Source organism: Microcaecilia unicolor, chromosome 1, assembly GCF_901765095.1.
Source record: "Microcaecilia unicolor chromosome 1, aMicUni1.1, whole genome shotgun sequence".
NCBI classification, from domain to species: Eukaryota; Metazoa; Chordata; class Amphibia; order Gymnophiona; family Siphonopidae; genus Microcaecilia; species Microcaecilia unicolor.
Window position 1 is genome coordinate 509773779 of NC_044031.1, and position 22065 is coordinate 509795843.

Genomic DNA, 22065 nt, shown 5'->3' on the forward strand with positions numbered 1-22065 from the left:
CAGCTATGATTAATGGAAAGAAAATTATCAGGTATGATTATACATAATTTTACCTTCCATATCATCAAGCTGATCAATCCATAGACTGGTGGGATGTACCGAAGCAGTACTCACCCAGGGCGGGACATAGAAATCCCTGACCTCAACACTGAAGCTCCAAACCGGGCCTCCGCCCGTGCAGCCACAGTCAAACGGTAATGCTTGGAGAATGTATGAGCCGAAGCCCACGTTGCCGCCTTGCATATCTCTTCCAAGGAGACGGATCCGGCCTCTGCCATCGAGGCCGCCTGAGCTCTCGTGGAGTGAGCCTTCAGCTGGATAGGCGGCACCTTCCCCGCGGCCACATAAGCCGCTGCAATGGCTTCCTGGACCCATCTTGCCACTGTAGGCTTAGCAGCCTGCAGACCCTTACGAGGACCTGCAAACAGGACAAACAGATGATCCGATTTCCGGAAATCATTGGTCACTTCCAAGTATCTGATGATGACTCGTCTCACATCCAGATATTCAAGAGCGGAGTACTCCTCTGGGTAGTCCTCCCTACGAAAGGAAGGGAGACAGAGCTGCTGATTCACATGGAAGCGAGAACCAATCTTGGGCGGGAAGGAAGGCACTGTGCGAATAGTCACTCCTGCCTCAGTGCACTGCAGAAAAGGCTCTCGACATGAGAGCGCCTGGAGCTCGGAAACTCTTCTGTCTGAAGTGATAGCCACCAAAAAGACTGCTTTCAACGTCAGGTCTTTCAGAGATGCCCTCGACAAGGGTTCCAAAGGCGGCTTCTGCAATGCTCTTAGCACCAGGTTGAGATTCCACGCAGGCACCACTGAGTGCAGAGGAGGGCGCAGGTGATTAACTCCCTTGAGAAAGCGCACCACATCTGGCTGCGAAGCCAGGGAAGCACCCTTCAGGCGGCCCCTGAAGCAAGCCAGAGCCGCTACCTGGACTTTAAGGGAACTGAGCGACAGGCCTTTCTCCAGACCTTCTTGCAGGAACGCCAACACTGAAGAAATTGGAGCAGTGAAGGGAGAAAGTGAGCCTGCTTCACACCATGCTGCAAAGATACGCCAAACCCTGGCGTAAGCAGTAGAAGTAGAGCGCTTCCTCGCTCTCAGCATAGTGGCGATGACCTTGTCTGAGAAGCCCTTCTTCCTCAGACGCTGCCGCTCAATAGCCAGGCCGTAAGACCAAAGGGAGAGGGATCCTCCATCACCACGGGACCCTGATGTAACAGGCCCTGCTCCACTGACAGCCGCAGAGGATCGTCGACTGAGAGCCTGAACAAGTCCGCATACCAGGGACGTCTGGGCCAATCCGGACCCACCAGGATTACCCTGCCGGGATGCTTTGCCACCCGGTCTAGCACCCTGCCCAACATGGGCCAGGGCGGGAACACATAGAGGAGCTCTTGTGTCGGCCACTGTTGGAGAAGAGCATCTACTCCCAGGGATCGAGGGTCCCGTCCTCTGCTGAAAAAGCGCGGCACTTGGCCATTGGCCGATGACGCCATCAGATCTAGGCTCGGCTGGCCCCAGCGCTTCGTGATGTCCAAGAACGCCTGAGCAGATAGTTGCCACTCTCCGGGCTCCAAGGTATGGCGACTGAGAAAGTCCGCCTTGACATTCATGACTCCGGCAATGTGGGCCGCTGAAAGCTGCTCCAGGTTCGCTTCCGCCCACTGGCAAAGACTCATAGCCTCCTTGGCTAGAGGGGCGCTCTGGTACCTCCCTGGCGGTTGATATAGGCCACAGCCGTGGCATTGTCCGACAGGACCCGTACAGGCTTCAACACGAGTACCGGGATGAACACAAATAACACCAAGCGAATGGCTCTGAGTTCCAGGAGGTTGATAGACCACTTGCCTCTGCAGGAGACTAGAGCCCCTGCGCTGTCCTTCCCAAGCAGTGGGCTCCCCAGCCCATCAAAGAGGCGTCTGTCGTGACGACAATCCACTCCGGGGTCACCAGAGGCAATCCTGCAGACAACTTGTCTGTCTGCGTCCACCAGCTCAGCGCCTTGCGCACTGCTGGGTCCACGGGAAGGCGCACAGCATAATCCTCCGACATCGGAGTCCAGCGCAGCAGCAGAGATAGCTGTAGTGGTCTCATATGAGCCCTGGCCCAGGGCACTACTTCCATCGTGGCCGTCATAGAGCCCAACAGCTGCACGTAGTCCCAAGCCCGAATAGGAGAGGCTACTAGGAACTAGTCCACCTGAGCCTGAAGCTTGACAATCCGATTGTCTGGCAGGAACACTCTGCCCACTTGGGTGTCGAATCGAACTCCCAGATACACCAGGGACTGAGTCGGGCGCAGCTGGCTCTTCTTCCAGTTGATGATCCATCCCAGGGAGCTCAAAAGAGCAACTACCCGGTCCATAGCTTTGCCGCACTCTGCATAAGAGGGGGCTCGGATCAACCAGTCGTCCAGATAAGGATGGACTTGTACTCCTTCCTTTAGCAGGAAGGCCGCTATGACCCCCATTACTTTGGAAAAGGTCCGCGGAGCAGTAGCCAACCCGAAAGGGAGGGCTCTGAACTGGAAGTGTCGTCTCAGGACTGTAAAACGCAGAAAGCGTTGGAGAGGAGGCCAGATGGGAATATGCAGGTACGCTTCCTTGATGTCCAAGGAAGCCAAGAACTCTCCTGCCTTCACTGCCGCTATAACAGAGCGGAGAGTCTCCATGCGAAAGTGCCTCACTTTCCAGGCCCGATTGACCCCTTTGAGGTCGAGGATAGGCCGGACAGAACCTCCTTTCTTTGGAACCACAAAGTAAATGGAGTAACGTCCCTTGCCAATCTGATTTTTTGGCACCGGAACGACCGCACCCAGGCGGATCAGGTTGTCCAAGGTCTGCTGCACTACCACAGCTTGACCGGAGACTTGCAGGGAGAGAGTACAAACCCGTCTCTTAAGGGTTGGCAGAACTCTAGCTTGTAGCCGTCTCTGATGACTTCCAGCACCCACGCGTCTGAAGTTATAGTGGTCCACTCGCCCAGAAACGAGGACAGCCGTCCTCCAGTCTGCACTGGGGCGTGGACCAAGGCCCCGTCATTGGGTACGAGACCCTGGGGGAGGACCGGAGGGAGCACCTCCGGGACGGCGGTCTCTGCGAAAGGAATGCTGCTTGGGGGAGAAATTCCTCTTGAAGGAAGAGGGGGCAGAGGAACCCGACTTGCCCGGGCGGTATGGAGGTATCGGGACGAGTACTAACCCGAGCCCTGACCTCTGGTAATTTCTTGCCCTTAGACGTGCCGAGATCGGTCACGATTTTGTCCAGCTCGACCCCAAAGAGCAGCTTGCCTTTAAAAGGCAATCTAGCCAGGCGGGATTTAGAGGCGTGGTCAGCAGACCAATGTTTCAGCCAAAGCCACCGCCGCGCAGAGACTGTCTGAGCCATGCCTTTAGCTGAGGCTCTCCAGACATCATACAGCAAGTCTGCCAAATAGGCTAAGCCCGATTCCAGGGCCGGCCAATCAGCCCTCAAGGAATGATCCGAGGGGGAAGCCCGCTGCACCATAGTCCGGCACGCCCTGGCCACATAGGAGCCGCAAACTGAGGCCTGCAAACTTAAAGCAGCTGCCTCCAAGGACGACCTTAAGGCCGCCTCCAATCTTCTGTCTTGGGCGTCCTTTAGGGCCGTGCCACCTTCCACCGGCAACGCCGTTTTCTTAGTCACCGCAGTGATTAAAGAATCCACGGTAGGCCACAGATAGGCCTCACGTTCACTCACAGCCAAAGGATAGAGGCGGGACATAGCCCTAGCCACTTTAAGGCTCGTTTCCGGGACATCCCATTGAGCCGCAATTAAGGTGTGCATGGCATCATGCACGTGGAAGGTTCTAGGCGGGCGCTTCATCCCCAGCATAATGGCAGAGCCAACAGGGGCTGAGGGAGAGACGTCCTCCGGAGAGGAAATCTTCAAAGTGTCCATGGCCTGTAACAACAGGTTGGGCAAATCCTCTGGGCTAAAAAGCCGCGCTGCAGAGGGGTCATCCGCTCCATCCGAGCGGGGATCTATCTCCTCCAAGGAATCCGCAAAGGATCGTTGGGAGACCTCAGACACGCTGCCCTCATCTACATCGGAGGAGACAAAAGTCCTCCAAGGCCTGGAAATCAACCCGAGGGCGTTTACCTCTGGGAACCTCAACCTCTTTATCAGAAGAGGGAGCAGGGGCAGCGTTTTGCATGAGGAAAGCCTGATGCAGCAGCAAAACAAACTCGGGGGAGAAACCCCCCAGACTGTGCACTTCCGCAGCCTGGGCAACAGCCCTAGACGCACTCTCAACCGGCGCTCGCAATAGCGGGGGAGAGACATGCTGCGCATCCAAAATGGCGTCCGGCGCGAAACTCCGTGAAGGAGCCGCGCGGGAAGAACGGCGCTTAACTTTAGCCGCTTTTGTGCCGTCGCCCAAATTAAGGGCGTTCATGGCATTAATGTCTCCAACCTCAAGGGCGGCCCCGAAGAAGCCGTCCGAGCCGCGTGGCCGGCCAAGATGGCGGAGGCGAGGAGCGGGGGATGGGCGTTTATGGCGGGAAAAAACCGCCACGCCGGAGGAACGACCGGGACATTCATCGGTCACTAAACTATCACCCATCAAGGGCGAATCAGGTTGTAAAACCCCCGCATCCCCTCTAGAAGCGCTCCAGCGATCCGGGGAGCGACCCTTTGCGCCCTCGCCCTCCGACGCCATTGCCACGAGGAGAAGAATCGGGGAACCCCCTGCCCGCTATAAAAAGGTAAAATTACCTGCTTGCCGCTCCGAGCTGTAACGAACTGGTGTCCCAGTGAGTAGCTGCAATGAACGTTTAAAGAAACGTCGAATTAAACGCCTTTAAAGACGTTTAAAAATATTTTTTTTTTTTTTAAACGGAGCCAGCGGGAGGGGGGAGAAAAGGAGGGACCTGGCACCACCAGGTTTGCACTTGCTCAAAAGAGCCCTCAACCCCAGGCCTCAACAAAACCTAAGGATTAGGCTTGGAGGCCTAGCCAGAGCTGCTGCTGTGTGTGACCACCACCTGCTGAGATAGAGAACATACTGAGGAGTTTCCGGCAGCACATGACCACATATAGGGAGGCAAAAGTTTGCTCTCTATCTCCACCTGCTGGTAGATGGACACAACCCACCAGTCTATGGATTGATCAGCTTGATGATATGGAATCATATTTTCACTGCTTTTTGATATTGGCAAGAAGAGTTCTGTTTATTGCACTAAAATGTTTTTGAGTTTTTTTGCGTTCATAACTTAAAAGGTTTTTTTTCTGCCCATACTTGAAATGTGGTGGTACTAAATAAAGTGTCTCTCATATTGAGGGATACGGTTCAAACACAAGCAGCTCAATAAACAGCAACTCTACTTTTCAGAATTTTTATTTTTTTGAGGGAGCTAGTGGTTTCCTCCTGGTTCTCTGTTTAGCCATCATAGCACAAGCCTTCATTTATAACTACACATTCCTCCCCGTTTTTATATTCCTTCCTATCTGAGCTCGGGCATCACAGTGACAGTACTCAGGAAGAAGTAATAAAAAACTGGCTCCAGTCAGAACTCAGCTAACATAAACCAGATGTATGACCACTAAAAAGGTACTGCCATTAAGCAATGGCCAAGACTCCCTCTTCACCCCCAGGGACTATGAATGCTGTCTCCACAACATCCCCAACTGACCCACTGAGCAAAGGCCTGCTAGAAACTGAACCCAGTCTTCCCCATGGCCATACACAGCACTACCTCTGAGCTAGAAGCAGAGCTCCAAGAACAGGGGACAAGACTATAGGAAAATTTCAAAACAATGCAGCCAAAAGGAAGGAACTAAGGCAATGGTTCCCAAACCTGGTCCTGGAAGCACCCCAGCTAGTCAAGTTTTCAGGTTATCCACAATGAATATTCATGAGAAAGCTCTGCATGCACTGCATGCAAATTTCTCATGAATATTCATTGTGGATATCATGAAAACCTGACTGGCTGATGTGCTTCCAGGACCAGTTTTGGGAACCACTGAACTAAGGAAACGTTTCAAAGCAAAACCAATGCAAGCTGCCTGGCTGATGCAATACTCACTGCTTGCAGTGTACACCAAAATCTTCTATCTTATTGAGTGGGATAGTCTGGTACTCTGAAGGGCCTTCATCCGGAGGTTTATAACCCTGAGAGATTCAAACAGAATTGGGGAAAAGAAGTAATGTCATCAATATCCAAAATGTATTAAGAACATATCAAGAACCTGTATTATAGTCACACAGGAAACACTGGAAGTGTTAGTAGTCCCCCTAGAGGAAAAAAAATTCCATATACAGTATTAATGCAAGTGAAGAATGAAAAACAGACCAGCTACAATCAGTGGGAAAGTCTCTCCGCTATGCTGCTGAACAAATTAAAAAAAAAAAAAAAAAAAAAAAAAAAGAACTTTCACCTCCCTCCCCCCCCAATTTATTGATACACTCTGCATATGACAAATTCTTCCAAAGCTGCCGTACACTGAAAAGTAATACAGTGGACAGAATCAGCCTAGAACTCAGAGGGTGAACGGCATTCTGAGCTGTAAAATACACTGTGTACACATCCTACCACAGAGTAATTCATTAATACAGCTTATGCTGCTCCTGGGTGCTAGTTGCATTTCAAAGTGGACCAAGAGTGCACGAAACCCCTTTGAAAGGGCACTGCCAGCTTGCTGCTCAATTACAATAGCTCTGTATTATGCAAACCAAAAATTGGCTTGGCTTGTTCTATTGCAAGGTTTTATCAGAGACTAAATCATCATGCACACAATTCTTCTGAAATGACAGCATCTCATTTTTCATATTAGACTCAGAATGACATAATTAGACATCTCTGCATTTTGTTTTAATATTTGAGAATCTCTTTGGCTGACACAGAAACAAATCAGGTGATAGGATATATATGAAATTATAATGAACATGCTACGGCAAGCTCACAAATATCCTGTGGTAGACAGTCACCAGTTAGTCAAGATAGCCCTAACCAATGGGAAGCTATAACATTCTAAACTTTTACAGTCTCCTACTCACTGCCAGAAGTAACTCTTAATAATTTTCTTATCTTCTGTGCTCATCCCCAAGTAGGGCTGTTAGAAACTCTTTAAAAGAGTAAAACATTTTTTTTTTAAGGTATACTAAAAGCAAGAAGCCAGCAAAAGAATCTGTTGGACCGCTAGATGACCGAGGGGTAAAAGGGGCACTCATGGAAGACAAAGCCAGAGTGGAGAGATTAAATTAATTCTTTGCTTCATTCTTCAACCAAGGAAGATTTTGGAGAGATACTGGTGCCAGAAATGGTATTCAAAGCTGACGAGTCAGAGAAACTGAATGAAATCTCTGTAAACCTGTAGGATTTAATGGTGCAATTTGACAACTTGAAGAGCAGCAAATCGCTTGGACCAGATAGTCCCAGAGTACTAATAGAACTGAAAAATGAACTTGCAGAATTATTGTTAGTAATATGCAATTTATCTTTAAAATTCAAAATGGTACCGGAAGACTGGAGAGTGGCCAATGTAACGCAGATTTTTAAAAAAGGTTCCATAGGTGATCTGGGAAATTAAAGACCGGTGAGCCTGAAGTCGGTGCCTGGCAAAAGGTAAAGACTATTATAAAGAACAAAATTACTGAGCATATTCAAAAGCATGTATTAATGAGATAAAAGCCAACATGGATTTAGTGAAGGGAAATCTTGCCTTACCAATCTATTACATTTCTTTGAACGGGTGAAAAAGAACATGGATAAAGGTGAGTCAGTTGATATTGTGTATCTGGATTTTCAAAAGGTATTTGACAAAGTACCTCAAGAAAGACTCCAGAGGAAATTGGAGAGTTATTGTTTAGGAGGTAGTGTACTATTGTGGATTAAACACTGGTTAAAGGATAGAAAACAGAAAGTAGGGTTAAATGGTCAGTATTCTCAATGGAGAAGGGTAGATTGTGGGGTTCCCCAGGGGTCTGTGCTGGGGCCGCTAGAGATGGGAGTAACTAGTGAGGTAATTAAATTTGCTGATGACACAAAGTTATTCAAAATTGTTAAATCGCAAAAGGATTGTGAAAAATTACAAGAGGACCTTACAAGACTAGGAGACTGGGCATCCAAATGGCAGATGACGTTTAATGTGAGCAAGTGCAAAGTGATGCATGTGGGAAAGAGGATCCCGAACTATAGCTATGTGATGCAAGGTTCCACATTAGGAGTCACCGACCAGGAAAGGGATCTAGGCATCATCATTGAAGGTACGTTGATTGAACCCCTCTGCTCAGTGTGTGGTGCGGCTAAGAAAGCAAACAGAATGTTAGGTATTATTAGGAAAGGAATGGAAAACAAAAATGAGGACATTGTAATGCCTGTGTCTCCATGGTGCGACCACATCTTGAATATTGTGTTCAATTCTGGTCACTGCATCTCAAAAAGTATATAGTGGAATTAGAAAAGAGCAGACGAAAATGATAAAAGGGATGGGACGACTTCCCTCTTAGGAAAGTCTGAAGCGGCTAGGGCTCTTCTGCTTGGAGAAAAGATGGCTGAGGGGAGCTAGATAGAGGTCTATAAAATAATGAGTGGAATGGAACAGGTAGATGTGAATCGCTTCTTTACTGTTTCCAAAAATACTAGGACTAGGAAGTGTGCAAAAAAGCTACGAAGTAGTAAATTTAAAACGAATCAGAAAAAATATTTCTTCACTCAATGTGTAATTAAACTCTGGAATTTGTTTGGATAACTTCCTAAAAGAAAAGTCCATAAACCATTAATAAAATGGACTTGAGGAAAATCCACTGCTTATTTCTAGGATAAGAAGCATTAATTTTATTGTACTGTTTTGGGATCTTGCCAGGTTCTTGTAACCTGGATTGGTCACTGTTGGAAACAGGATGCTGGGCTTGATGGACCTTCGGTCTGTCCCAGTATGGCAATACTTATGTACTTAAGAGGTTTACTAACCAACTGGACAAACATACAGAAAAACACGTAGGTTCTTGTGTAAGTTTCATGAACAGTGCTTCTGCAGATCCAGAGAGAATTTTCTCCCCTTGTTCTAGAGAGGTGTTTCTTGCTGAGTGCTCTAAATTAAATTTTTATTTTGCATAGATCAGTGTGATACTTGGAGAGGGTTACATGACGATTAGCACAGCAGTACCCTGCTTTAGTCAGACTCACAGCGAGAGAACCCAAGTAAAAGAGCTTCCAAGACCACCATCAGCACCACATCAGAAACAAAGTAAAAACCAAACTAAAAAGTTGATCATAAAGCAGATTTTGTCTATTTTACTGTTCTAAAGTGAACTCAAGGAAGTCTTGCAACAGATTATATATTCAGGACTGTTTTATACTAGTGATGTTACCTTAGGATATGTTCTAAAGGCTCCAAGATTTACTTTCCCAGCAGATATTGTTCTTGTTGGATCAATCTGAAAAAAATAATTATCAGTATGTTTTAGTTTTACCTCTTATTCCTTTCAGTATCATAACACAGTAACATAGTAAATGACGGCAGATAAAGACCCGTGCGGTCCATCCAGTCTGCCCAACAAATATCACAGGCTACCACCTAATCCTGAAAGAGTTGCTTAGTTGAGGGATGCTGAATGGAAGGGGATTTAGAGGGTTGTCAGTCTCAGACATTCAGACCAAGCACTGCTGAATCCCTGACCCTCCCTACTCCCACCCCCCCACCCCCTACTTTGGCAGCAAGGTCAACAGGATCCAGGTTACTGAAATCCCTAGGTAGCCCTCCTGTCTAAGGAGTCCTGCTCCATCTTCTCTCAACCAGCATGGCAGAAAATATTAACTTTACACTGTGCATGCGTGCGTACAATAGAAGGATAACACAAAGAAAATTTGTTCATTGATGAAAACAGTCTCTTCATAATGTTTTTTACTAAAACAAATCAACAATAAACTTGGTCTCTGCAGTGTAAGCATGTGCTAAACCTAGGTGGTGAATGTTCATGAATTGAACATCTCGCAAAAGGATAATAAGAGTTTGGGTTTTTTAAATATTTTGTAGAAAAGGAAAAGTTTATTGGCGATACTTGAAATAACTCGTGGCTCATCTGTGCTAGAAAGGTCAACAGCATAGCACATGACTTTGTAGATTTGATTATTTAAATGTCTTATAATAGACTAATTATGCCAATAACTTTCAAAAAACAGTTTTTATCAGAGTTCTAAAACTTGGGAACAAGCGATTCATTGGAAATACTTACAACCACAGCCACGAAAGGCTCCTGAAATTGCTGATTGAGCATCTGAGTGCTGACATCAATCCCCGAGAGCCAGCAACCATAGCCTGGGTGACTGTGGTACCAGCCAATTGCATTCTCCAAACGCCCAACCTAAGGAAAAGAGGAAACAGCTCAATGTCTACTGAAAGACAACAGTGCCCTTTCCTGAGCTGCAGTGGACTGCAACAAGGGAATATTTCATCACTGTTTATGTTCAATTGTTCCAGGTCCATATCTATTTTATATAAGCTGTATGGCACAGTTGCAGAATGCTTGTTGCTCTTGTAGAAAAAAACAAACCCCTTCAGGTCTGGATTAATGCTATGGGACACATGACCAATTTCCAAGCAGTGATTTTTACCCTAGATGGGTTGATACATATACTACCAATTATATAATTTTCCATAGCTATCTGTTACATTACCTCTGTAGAAATGTTAAATAACCAAAAGGGCTAACAGAGTAAAAATGTCACAAGGTGGCAATGGCATACTGGCCTATCAGTACCAACTACCAATCTCTATTATCCTCTTCTCTGCTTTAGAAATCCTCTGCGACTACCCGATGATTTCTTGAATTCAGATACAGTTCTCTCCTCCACTGGGAGGCTTTTCATACATCCACCACTCTTTTTGTGAAAATGTATTTCCATAGATTACTTCTGAGTCTGTTCTCTTTCACCTTCATCCTATGCCCCCTCATTCCAGACCTTCCTTTCAGTTGAGACTCACCTCCTGTGCATTTATGCCACTGAGGTATTTAAATATCTCTATCTTCCATCTTCCCTCTCTCACCTTTCTTCCAAAGCATACATACTGACAAATGCTTTATGATTAAGACCACTGATCATTTTAGTAGCCACTCTCTGGACTGACTCCATCCTGTTTTTATCTTTTTGAAGGTGCATTCGCCAGGATTGTACAATAGTACTCTAAATGGGATCTCGGCAGAGACTTATACCAAGGCACTACTGACTCCATTTTTCTTGTTGGCCATTCCTCTTCCTATGCACCCAAGCATCCTTCTGGCTTTTACCATCACCTTTCTACCAGCTTGGTCACCTTAAGATAAGATATGACCATCCCAAAGTCCCACTCCTCCTGCATGAACCACACTCTTGGGGTTTTTGCAGCCTAAATGCATGATTCTGAATTCTTTAGAAGTAAATCTTAGCTGCCAAATTCTAAACTGTATTTCAAACTTTGATAGATCCCTCATCTTATCCACCCCATCTGGGATGTTTACTTGATTGCAGATTATGGTGTCATCCGCAAAGAGAAAAACCTACTCGACAGCTCTTCTCCAATAATCACTTGAAAATGTTAAAAAGAATGGACCAAGGACCAATCACTGCAGCACATCACTTGTACCGGTAATATTCTTTTCACAGTTCACTTTGGTTTTGTAATTAGATTCTTGATATACCGCCTTTCTGTTGTACAATCAAAACAGTCTACGTTTTACATACATGTACATTATTTGATATACTACTTATCAGCAAACATCCAAAGTGAACTCGATATAGCACCTCAACCAGTTTCCAGAGGCCGATGCACAAAGCAAAAAAAAAAAATAGTAAAGTGATGCTCAAAGCATCATATTTATTTTTGTTTTTATTTTTTTTCCCACTCATGGCAGGCTCAATGCGGTAGGCAATGGAGGGTTAAGTGACTTGCCCAGAGTCACAAGGAGCTGCCTGTGCCGGGAATTGAACTCAGTTCCTCAGTTCCCCAGGACCAAAGTCCACCACCCTAACCACTAGGCCACTCCTCCACTCCAAATGTTGTGTGGTTAATTCCGCTATCAAACCCAAAAAATAGGAGTAACGCGCCTGGCACATGTGCACAGTGGTTTTGCGATAAGTGCGACTCTTGTGTGCATGCCCAGACAAAACCGGAAGCGTATGCACACAGCGCTGCCTATTCTTCTGTGCTTAAATATGAGCCTTTCAAAAACTTCAAGTGCAAATAATTTTTGAAAGGCTCATTTTAAGCGCAGAAACACAGTTGACAATGTACGCATATCCAAATAAAACAAAGTGAAAGCACATGGTGCATAAAACTTGCACGGGCTTTCTTCCACTTGTAGAAGATAAAACTCACAGTTCAATGAGAAAAAATGATAAGAAATCTCCTCAAAACCTTCGATGCTGCCTGTGACCTGGTGAAAACGTTTCAGCATTATTGACCATAATTTCCTTCCATGCACTGCAGCGCTTCCGTCTGAGCATTGCGAAGGAATACTTACTGACCTCATTAACATCCATTTAAATATGTAACAATACAATTTGCAGCCATATTTACTGCACGCATTAATACCGGCGCTGGAACCCTCTGAGCATTCAGTGAACAATGGCGTGTGCGCACATCTGGCATTAACCACATGTTAACGCTAGCGGTAGGTTTGAACACAAACTGAAGGGTTATTTATAAGTTTCCTATGCAGAACCATGCCAAAGACTTTGATTCTAGCTCTCTCCCTCGATTCAGCTCTCTGGTCACGCAATCATTTCTTTGCATACCAACTGGAGAGGTGGTCCTGATTTTTAGGGTGAGAGATTTACATAGGCATAGGGGTGTGTGTACTACTGTGGCTAGCCGGGGCTAGACAGAGAGTATTTAGATAGGGTTCTGCATCCTTGAAAAGGCAATGGTTGGATGCTTAAAAGTGGACTATAAATGAAAGGTGAGTTGTTCCATTTTGCCAGTATACTTGACCAACTTGCATTGGTGCTGGTCTTACACTTATAAAATAAAGTGAAAGTTTAATATTTCACAGAAGAGAATGGTAAAAGAATATTGTATTTGCAGACAATAGTTTATCTGATATTAAAAATTTCACCCACAGCTTTCAGTAGCTCAAGGTAGTTACATTAAGGTACAGTACATATTTTTCTGTCCCTGGAGGGCTTACAATCTAAGTTTGTACCTGAGGCACTGGAGGATTATGTGACTTGCTGAAGGTTACAGTTTGCCTTAGTGGCATTTAAACGCCGCCTTCCCTGATTCTCAGCTCAGGGCAGCTGCCATGCTCCTGACTGCTCTGACCACTAGGTTACTCTTCCACTCTGTTCTGTTGGCGACACTGGTTTTTCCACATATGCATTGCTTGATGTTTGAGAATAGTATTTTGCTTTGCACTTTAGTAGCTACCCAAGATCTTAAAAAAAAAAACCCTTATATTCATATTAATAAAAAGTACAAGAAGCAGAGTGCACTGTCATGTGACTTCTGATCTCCTCTAAGAATGCCGTACTCTGACAATTTACAGACCCCATCTCCAAACAACTAACTTCAGCCTTAACAAGTTTTCTTTGGTCTAGAGCTCTCTCTCTCCATGTCATTGCCTGCACTGTTGAAGTATAGAAGGATAGAAAGCCAATAGGGTCCATGCTGCTGGCTCCTAAATTTTTAGGGTTCCTCCTCTTAGATCTGCAGTGGCTCCTTTAGGGCCTGGTTTACTAAGGCTGTTTTTCCATTCTGTGTCTATGGCAGTAGTTCTCAATCCAGTCCTTGAGACATACCTAGCCAGCCAGGTTTTTAGAATACCCATAATGAATATATATGAGATAGATATGCATACAATTACTCCTGGCGGAATTCTGCACAACTGTACAATGCAGAATTAGCACAAAATTCCCTACTCCCTGCAGAATTTGAGTGGCGAATAGAATTTGGCCAGCTTAACATAAAAGCAGCGGGGCTCCTCACCAGTTCATTTCTGCTTTTCCCAATTTCCTCTCTCTGCAGCATTTTTTTTTGTTTGTTTAAATGAAGTCTTTATTTACCTCGATAACGGAACAATAAACTCTGGAAACATTACAGATAATCAATCTGAATATGACTCATACAGGCATATTCCATCAATACTTTTGTTCTACTTTAGCAAGTTACATTTAGAGATCTATGAGATACTTCAATTTTTTACTGATGGATAACTTGCTCCTCTCCCCCTTCCCTCAACCCGCAGCATCCCTTTAGTGCAGGGAATGACTAAAATTCAGGCACCGCATGCACGGCTCTCAGTTTGTTTGAGCCTTGCAGTGTTTGTACTCTCCCACTATTCCTATGAAAACGAAAGGGCAGCTCAGCTGGAGACACAGTGCCTGTATGGATGTAACACAGAGTCATGTGGTACCTAAATCTGAGCCATTCTGAGCACTAAAAGAGGACAGGCTGCAGAGAGGAAAGCAGATGAACTGGTGAGCAGTTCTGAGGCTTTTACACTCTGATCTTGGCAGATAACTGCTTTGGCTGGAAATGGCTTCTTTTTTTTTTTGTGGGGGGGGAGCACAGCTGGCTGACTTCTTGAGTGGGAAGCAAATTGAACTCTGAGGTGGAGGCAACAGGCAGGCTATTTAATTGAGCAGGCAGGGATGAATGACTGATTTGGAGACAGACGATTAGTTAGGCGAGAGGTGGCTACATGACTGGTGAGGGGTTGGGTAGAATAGGATGGCTTGTAAGAGGTGGCTGCCTGACTGGGAATAAACTGGTGAGCTATTGCCATATATTTAGGGATTCTGTTTTTTTCTGGATTTTTATTCATCAGTTCATGGAGCCTATGAGAAGCTGCCACCACCCCTGGTAAACTTATATTTACCAGTACTTTAGACCCACACAAAAAATATAAGTATTACCATATATTATAATGTAAGTTTTTATTTTGAAGCTGGAGTTGGAGTCAGTACATTTTTACCAACTCTGACACCACCCAAAATTGATTCTAACTCCAACTTCACAGCCCTGGTAGAAAATTCAAACAAACAGAGGAGACTGGCTGGAGTGGAGAAGCCTAATGATTACAGCAATGGGCTGAGAACCAGAGAATCCAGGTTAAAATCCCACTTCTGCTCCTTGTGATCTTGGGCAAGCCACTTAACCCTTCTGTCACGGACACTGCCGTGTCCCGACCCTCCTACCTTCTCCTCAGTGGGGATCGCGCTCTGATTGCGCAGCCACTCCAGAGCTGGGTCACTCTGCTTGCAGGTTTTGGGATAGCACTGCTGTGCTGGGATCTCTGGGAGTATGCACTCCCACACACCTTTTACGGGATCAGCCGCCATCAACCTTGTCGGCTTCTTTAGGCGGCCAGCCCTCCCCTCGTTTGCCTTCGCCAGGATGCCTGCCGTGTGTTGCCTGGCCTCTGCGACCCCATGCTGCCTCATTCCTGCCAAGCTCCTGTTGCACCTGCTCCAGTTCCTATCTAACCCACCCGTCTCCAGTTGTTCATACTCCAGTACATGCCTCCAGTGCCAGACTAGTTCGCCTGTTTCCCTGTGCTAGCCTTCTACCTTGCCTCCTTTCTACTTCCTGAGTGACTTATCTACCGTTGGCTTTGACGTCCTGGCCTTTGGGTCTGGGAACCAATGGCGATCCAAGGGCTTACTCCCCCCCCCCCCCCCCCCCCAAGTCTCGTTACACATTCATTGGGTCAGGCAAACATTTAGGTTATAAGCCCTCAGGGGACAGGGAAATATCTACTGTACCTTGCCTTGAGCTACTCTTGAGAAACAAAACAAAAAAAAACATGAGCAATTTCCAAAATTTTTCCCTCTTTCCCTTGATGAGTGACCAGTATGAGTTAACAAGGCCAGGGATCTCAGATCTACCACAACCTCCACTGTATGCAAATTTTTCTCATGCAAATTCATTGTAGGTATTCTGAATAGCTGACTGCCTAGGTGTGTCCCGAGGACTCAGTTAATAAACCCTGGTCTATCGGCATTAAAACAAATCCACACCCACATATAATAAAAGCTAAAGTATGATCGTCTGTCTATACACACACAAAATTCCAATCACAAAAAAAAAAAAAAAGTCTTATACTCGTATTTTTATACAAGAGGCTCTGAAAATATAAATTAAACATAAGAGAAAATCTTTCATATACAAAGAAAACAAAGCATCAACAGCAGAGCCTGGAAACACTCAAGATATGTAAAGCAAAGGGACCAGAAGTCTAGAAAGCTTAAATGATCACAACCTGAACACTGGCAACACAAAATGCTTCCAGGCTTAAGTAAATGTCAAAGTGTAAAAGTATTTGAAAGAGTACATCATTTCTCAGCAGGGACAACTGAGAAGCCTATTAGACTAAAAGAACTGGAATATAGCTCTGGATAACTGCTGAGTTCTCCTATGCTAATAAACCTGGGTGTTTTCATAGAGTCTGAAAATTATTTTGGATTCTGTAATCCAAGCTCTCCTCTAATAACTAGAGGCATTGGGATTCTTGCCATTTAGGAGATTTGAGTAGTAAGTAACTTCAGAGCCAGGTAGAAAGGCAATAAAAATAACTAAATGCAGCAGAGACAAACTGTTCTGTAGTCAGATCATCATCATGAATCTCTTTCAAATGAGTGACAAAAACCACTCTGGAGATAGACAGAACACTGAGAATCTCAGAGCCATTTAAAAATCTGACAAGTACCAAGATTCCTAAAAACAAAAACATGTAGCTCAAACACCACGAAGATGATTTTGTATAAACTGGCAGTTTTCTCTTGCTCCTTTATCCCTCCAGCTCTATCACAACCGTTCTGGATTCTAGTGCTCTGAGCCTTCTTTCAAAACTCTCCAAGGATTTCCCCATTTTCTATCCCCCCTGGCTTATGGTTAGTTCAATCATTGCATTGATGGTCCTGGATGATGTGCCACATGGGCCAGGTATTACCCTTAAGCAATGCCCTTCGTCCCGCCCCCCCTAGCTTCCCAAACTTATGCCAAGCTGGGGAACAGAGGGCCTGACTCAGGGATTGAACCAGGGCCGTTTCACATGGCAATGAACAGCAGTTACCATATACTACTGGGCTAGACCTCGCAAAGACATTTGATCTTCAATACAATCATGAGATACCAAGTTTCCTTTAAACATATGATGCCCAAAATGGAGTGGCAAACACTGCTTCCATTGTGCCAGGGAACTTCTGATGTTCTAACACACCAGATATGTAAAATGAACTGATCTATGAAAAGGAGAATAAAAGGAAGGCATGATAAAGAAGACAACAGCAAGCAGAAATTGGATGCACATAAGAGACAAGGTATGACTGCAGAACACGAGGCTTCAAAACACCGCACACTCTCCAGGGACCAGTGTGGGTGATTGTTCCAGAGTGGCTCAATGCACTCCCACAAGCCAGAAGAACCCACAGTACTGCAGCATTCTTCAGAAACAGATGCTTCATGGCAACCAGAGGCCTGGATGTATTCACACGACACTGAGAAAAAAAAAAAAAAAAGCAGGATGCTTCACATGGTACTTCCCTAAACTGATGAATTCTCACCAGATATGCTGCCCGCCTCAGTGAAAAAAAAAAAAAATGATGTTTGGCAGAAGAGGCAGAGGTATTAAACAGAGCAGGGAGTAAAAGATAGGAAACCACAGCCACATAATCCACAGAAACTCACTAGGTACTCATTAAACTCCATCTTGCTCTGCTGTGATTATCTGGCAATCTGCTTGTTTGAGATGTATTTCCATTTCTTATTTGTTTACATCAGTAACAAACAGTTCACTTTGAGGCATTTGCGTAGAGCACGTGCGTAGCCAGACCTCATGTTTTTTTCTTTTTTTTTTGGGGGGGGGGGGGGGGGGGGACTCAAAATTTTGCCCTACCTTCCACAACTCTAGGCCCTAATCACAACCCCACATACCTGGGGGGCTGGTGGAGGTCCTGAAGTGCCACCAGCAGAAGCCCTCCTCAGCAGATGTTTGCTTTCCTGTGCCACCGTGCTGCCTGCCCTGTTCCCCTCCCCCCCCCCAAACATGCATGCTTGGTTTTAGTGAAATTGATCATGTGCAAGGGAGGCCCATCCCCTGCACGGTAGGGGAGCCCCCTCACACATACTCAATTTCACTAAAACCAAGCATGTGCTCAACAGGGGAGGGGAAGGGCAGGCACACTTATAGTCTTGTTGACCTATAAGTGTATTCACTCTGCTGCTCCCCAGTACCTCTCCACTCTTGTCTCTCCCTACGCCCCCCCCCCCTCGGGTACTCCGTTCTGTTGATAAATCTCTCTTATCTGTCCCCTTCTCCTCTACTGCTACTGTCTCTTCATGTTCAAGTGTACAGCGCTGCGTACGTCTAGTAGCGCTATAGAAACAATAAGTAGTAGTAGTATTAGTACTGCTAATTCCAGACTCTGTTCCTTTTATCTTGCTGCACCTCACGCCTGGAATAGACTTCCTGAGCCTGTACGTCTAGCCCCTTCTTTGGCCATTTTAAAAGTCCAAACTTAAAGCCCACCTCTTTACCACTGCTTTTGACTCCCAATCACTGCTCACTTGCCCTATCCTTTTATCCTCACCTCTTTATTCCCTTACCCTTAATTGTTCTGTCTGTCTTATCTAGATTGTAAGCTCTTTGAGCAGGGACTGTCTTTTTTGTGTATGGTGTACAGCGCTGTGTATGCCTTGTAGAGCTATAGAAATGATAAGTAGTAGTAGTAGTGTGGTGGCTCAGGAAAACAAGCATCAGCTGGAGGAGAGCTTCTGTTGGTGGTGCATGGGGATTCCCACCAGCCAAACCAGCAAACAGCGCATCAATTTAAGGGGGGGGGGGGGGCCTGAACCCAAATTGGTGTGCTTATTTTTGTTTGATTCCCAATTTCTTTGTCTTCCCTTATGATCTCAAAAGCAGGTTACAAAAAAACACCATGAATGAAAGTAAAAAAAATACACAAGAGTTGCACAGCCTAATCCTATACTAGGCCATGAATTCTATGACAGCAGAAATCCAGGTCTAATTACTAAAAACTCACCTGCTTTGCATTCTCTATGTAGGCAGCCATATACTCATAGGCAGCAGCCTGGGGCGTTCACTCGGGTCTCTGTGCCTTCCACTGGTAAAGCAAAGCTGTCCATGATGATCATGGTTTCTCCATCCACTTTGCCGAGCATTAGGCCCATCACTTCTAGGTTGCCTCCTGATCTGGCATGCATGACCATCTTCAGCAGGGCCAAGGCCGAGATTTTGCAGTACTTAAAGTAATGATGACTAGCAAAAAGTTAAAAGAAAAAAAAAAACAAGAAAAAAACGTCAGCTACCTCCCAATACAGTGTACATCTTCCCTTTGCTTAACTACAAAAAAAAACAAAAACAACGACCTTGAGAAACCAGGCAATCTTAGAAAGTGGGCACCAACCCTTCCCCTCCCTCCTTCCAGTAGCAAAGAGGTCAAGTTGTAAAAGCACAGTCATGCAAACTTACGCATGCATTTGCACTGCAGTGTTTTCGGTTCCCAGGCAGTTCAAGGGAAAAGAATGCAATATGGGGACCAGCACTGTGCCTGCTGCTGCTTACACAGATTCCACACAAGGGAAGCAACACAGTGCTTAGAAAGTTTGTGAAGCCCCTTGGATAGTCTGCATTTTAGTCCATTGCCTCAGGTACAAACTTAGATTGTGAGCCCTCCTGGGACAGAGAAATATCCAGAGTACCTGCATGTAACTCACCTTGAGCTACTACTGAAAAAGGTGTGAGCAAAATCTAAATAAATAAATAAAATAACTAGTACAATTTATACTCAAAATCACACTTAGATCCTAATCTAGAACCTTGCAAAAAAAACAAAAAAAAAACAGAACCTCACTCAATAAGCAACTCCGATGAAAAGGACATAGCTTGATTATTTATGATTCAGAAAATAACACTGTCTTCTCTTATGTCACCTTTATGACATTTTAAGATCTCCTTGCGTGACTAGAGTGCTTCAAGATTTGCCATAACAGTTCAATAGGGTTAGGTTAGGAGTTTCATTTGACCAGTCCAAAACACAAAACCTTTTCTTCTTCAGCCATTCTGTAGTAGTACTTCAGTTCCCTTGCTCTTTTTCTGCAATTGTAAGCCACACTGAACTCATGAGGCTGGTGTGAGATAAGTGTCCTGTTAATGTAATGTGCTTCTTCTGTAGGTCCTTTGAACTTTCTTTTGCTAGTAGGAACTGATCATGTGGAAGGCCAAACATTTTGAATCCCTTTGGCCCTTTAGGAGAAAGGGAAAGGAAATGGGACATGATATACTGCCTTCCTGTGGTTTTTACAACTACATTCAAAGTGGTTACATAGTATATACAGGTACTTATTTGTACCTGGGGCAATGGAGGGTTAAGTGACTTGCACAGAGTCACAAAGAGCTGCAGCGGGAATTGAACCCAGTTCCCCAGGATCAAAGTCCACTGAATTAACCACTAGGCTACTCCTCCACTGATGCCCTAAATACATTACCAAATCTAAGAAAATTAAGAATATCAGTAAAATTTTCTGTATCATCAAAATTAATAAATGGGAAATAGCCGGAAGTTCCTAAGTTTCTTACATTTCAAATAGTTCCTTCCATATCCAACATCTACCAGTAATGGAGTTCCACAACAGAACACACAGCAGACTAACATACGTTGGAGGTAGTAGCAAAAATTTTAATTCTACTACCGAGATACCTTTTGCCTGACATTGCCCACATTTCGCCAGACAGCTCGTCAGAGGCAAAACTAAAACAAAATCGTAATCACATTATAACAAACAATACATCACAATGATATTGTTCAAAAATTAAAATATTTTTCTGCAGCCACTCTATCTATTGCAATGGTATTCAGAACTCCATAAATATATTTAGACAAAACATAAAAATATTTACAAAATCATAAAGAACCATGCATAACTTACATAACATACAGAATTGCAGACATAAATAGTGTAGGGGCTTCCAGCCAAAATAATGTGAAAACATTCTTTAAAAACATACTTAAAAAAAAAAAGGAGATGGTGAAGTGGTGCTAACACAACTGTAGTGCAATAGTGAAACATAAGAATAGCCATACTGGGTCAGACCAATGGTTCATCTAGCCTGCTTCTAACAGTGGCCAACCCAGGTCACAAGTGCCTGGTAGAAACTCAATTAGTAGCAATATTCCATGCTACCGATCCCAGGGCAAGCAGTGGTTTCTCTATGTCCATCTCAATTGGAAATTGTCCAAACCTTTTTTAAACCAAGATACGTTAACCACGGTTACCACATTCTCCGGTAGCGAGTTCCAGAGCTTAACTATTCATATTTCCTCATATTTGTTTTTAAATATTTCTATGTAACTTCATTGAGTGTCCTGCGGTCTTTGTACGTTTTGAAAGTGAAAAATCGATTCACTTCTACCCCATTCTACACCACTCAGAATTTTATAGATCTCAATCATATCCCCCCTCAGCCGTCTCTTTTCGAAGCTGAAGAGCCCTAACTTCTTTAGCCTGTCCTCATATGGGAGGAGTTCCATCCCCTTTATCATTTTGGTAACTCTTTTTTTAACCTTTCCTAATTCCGCTATGTATGTTATTTAAGTTATGCCTGGTTCTTTATGATTTTGATACGGTTTTGTAAATAATTTTAATTTTTTAATTATATGACTGTGATTGTTATAATATTATTATAATTTGTTTTGATTTTAGTTTTGCCTCAGACGTAGCCATCTGGCAAAACGTGGCCTCATCAGGCAAAAGTATCTCGGGTAGAATTAAAGTTTTTGCTACTACTTCCAACGTGTGTTGGTCTGCTGTCTGTTCTGCTGCACTTGCATTGCAGATCTTCTACCTCTCTTGTTTACCATGAAGTTCCACGAGCCAGGTGTTGCTGCATTAGAAAAGATTTATGTACTGAATCTAAGCCCCGATGCTCAAAAGCAAATGTAGGTGCAAGAGGCCATTAGCACCGGAGTAGCATCCACATTTGCTAGCCCCAAATGCTCAGAGCCGATGATTGTGTGAAACAACGAGCTCACTGGCTCTGAGTGAAATTAGGATAACATAAGAACATAAGTATTGCCATACTGGGACAGACCGAAG

General features: G+C 44.7%; 1 protein-coding gene across 1 annotated transcript in view; it reads right to left on the bottom strand.

Moving 5' to 3' along the window:
* Positions 1-22065, bottom strand: part of COPS5 (COP9 signalosome subunit 5) — a 39095-nt gene that overhangs the window by 13125 nt on the left and 3905 nt on the right. The window contains 5 exon segments of the mRNA XM_030215256.1: positions 6057-6142; positions 9344-9409; positions 10208-10336; positions 18993-19043; positions 19045-19228. Of these exon segments, the coding sequence (XP_030071116.1) occupies positions 6057-6142; positions 9344-9409; positions 10208-10336; positions 18993-19043; positions 19045-19228 (516 nt within the window).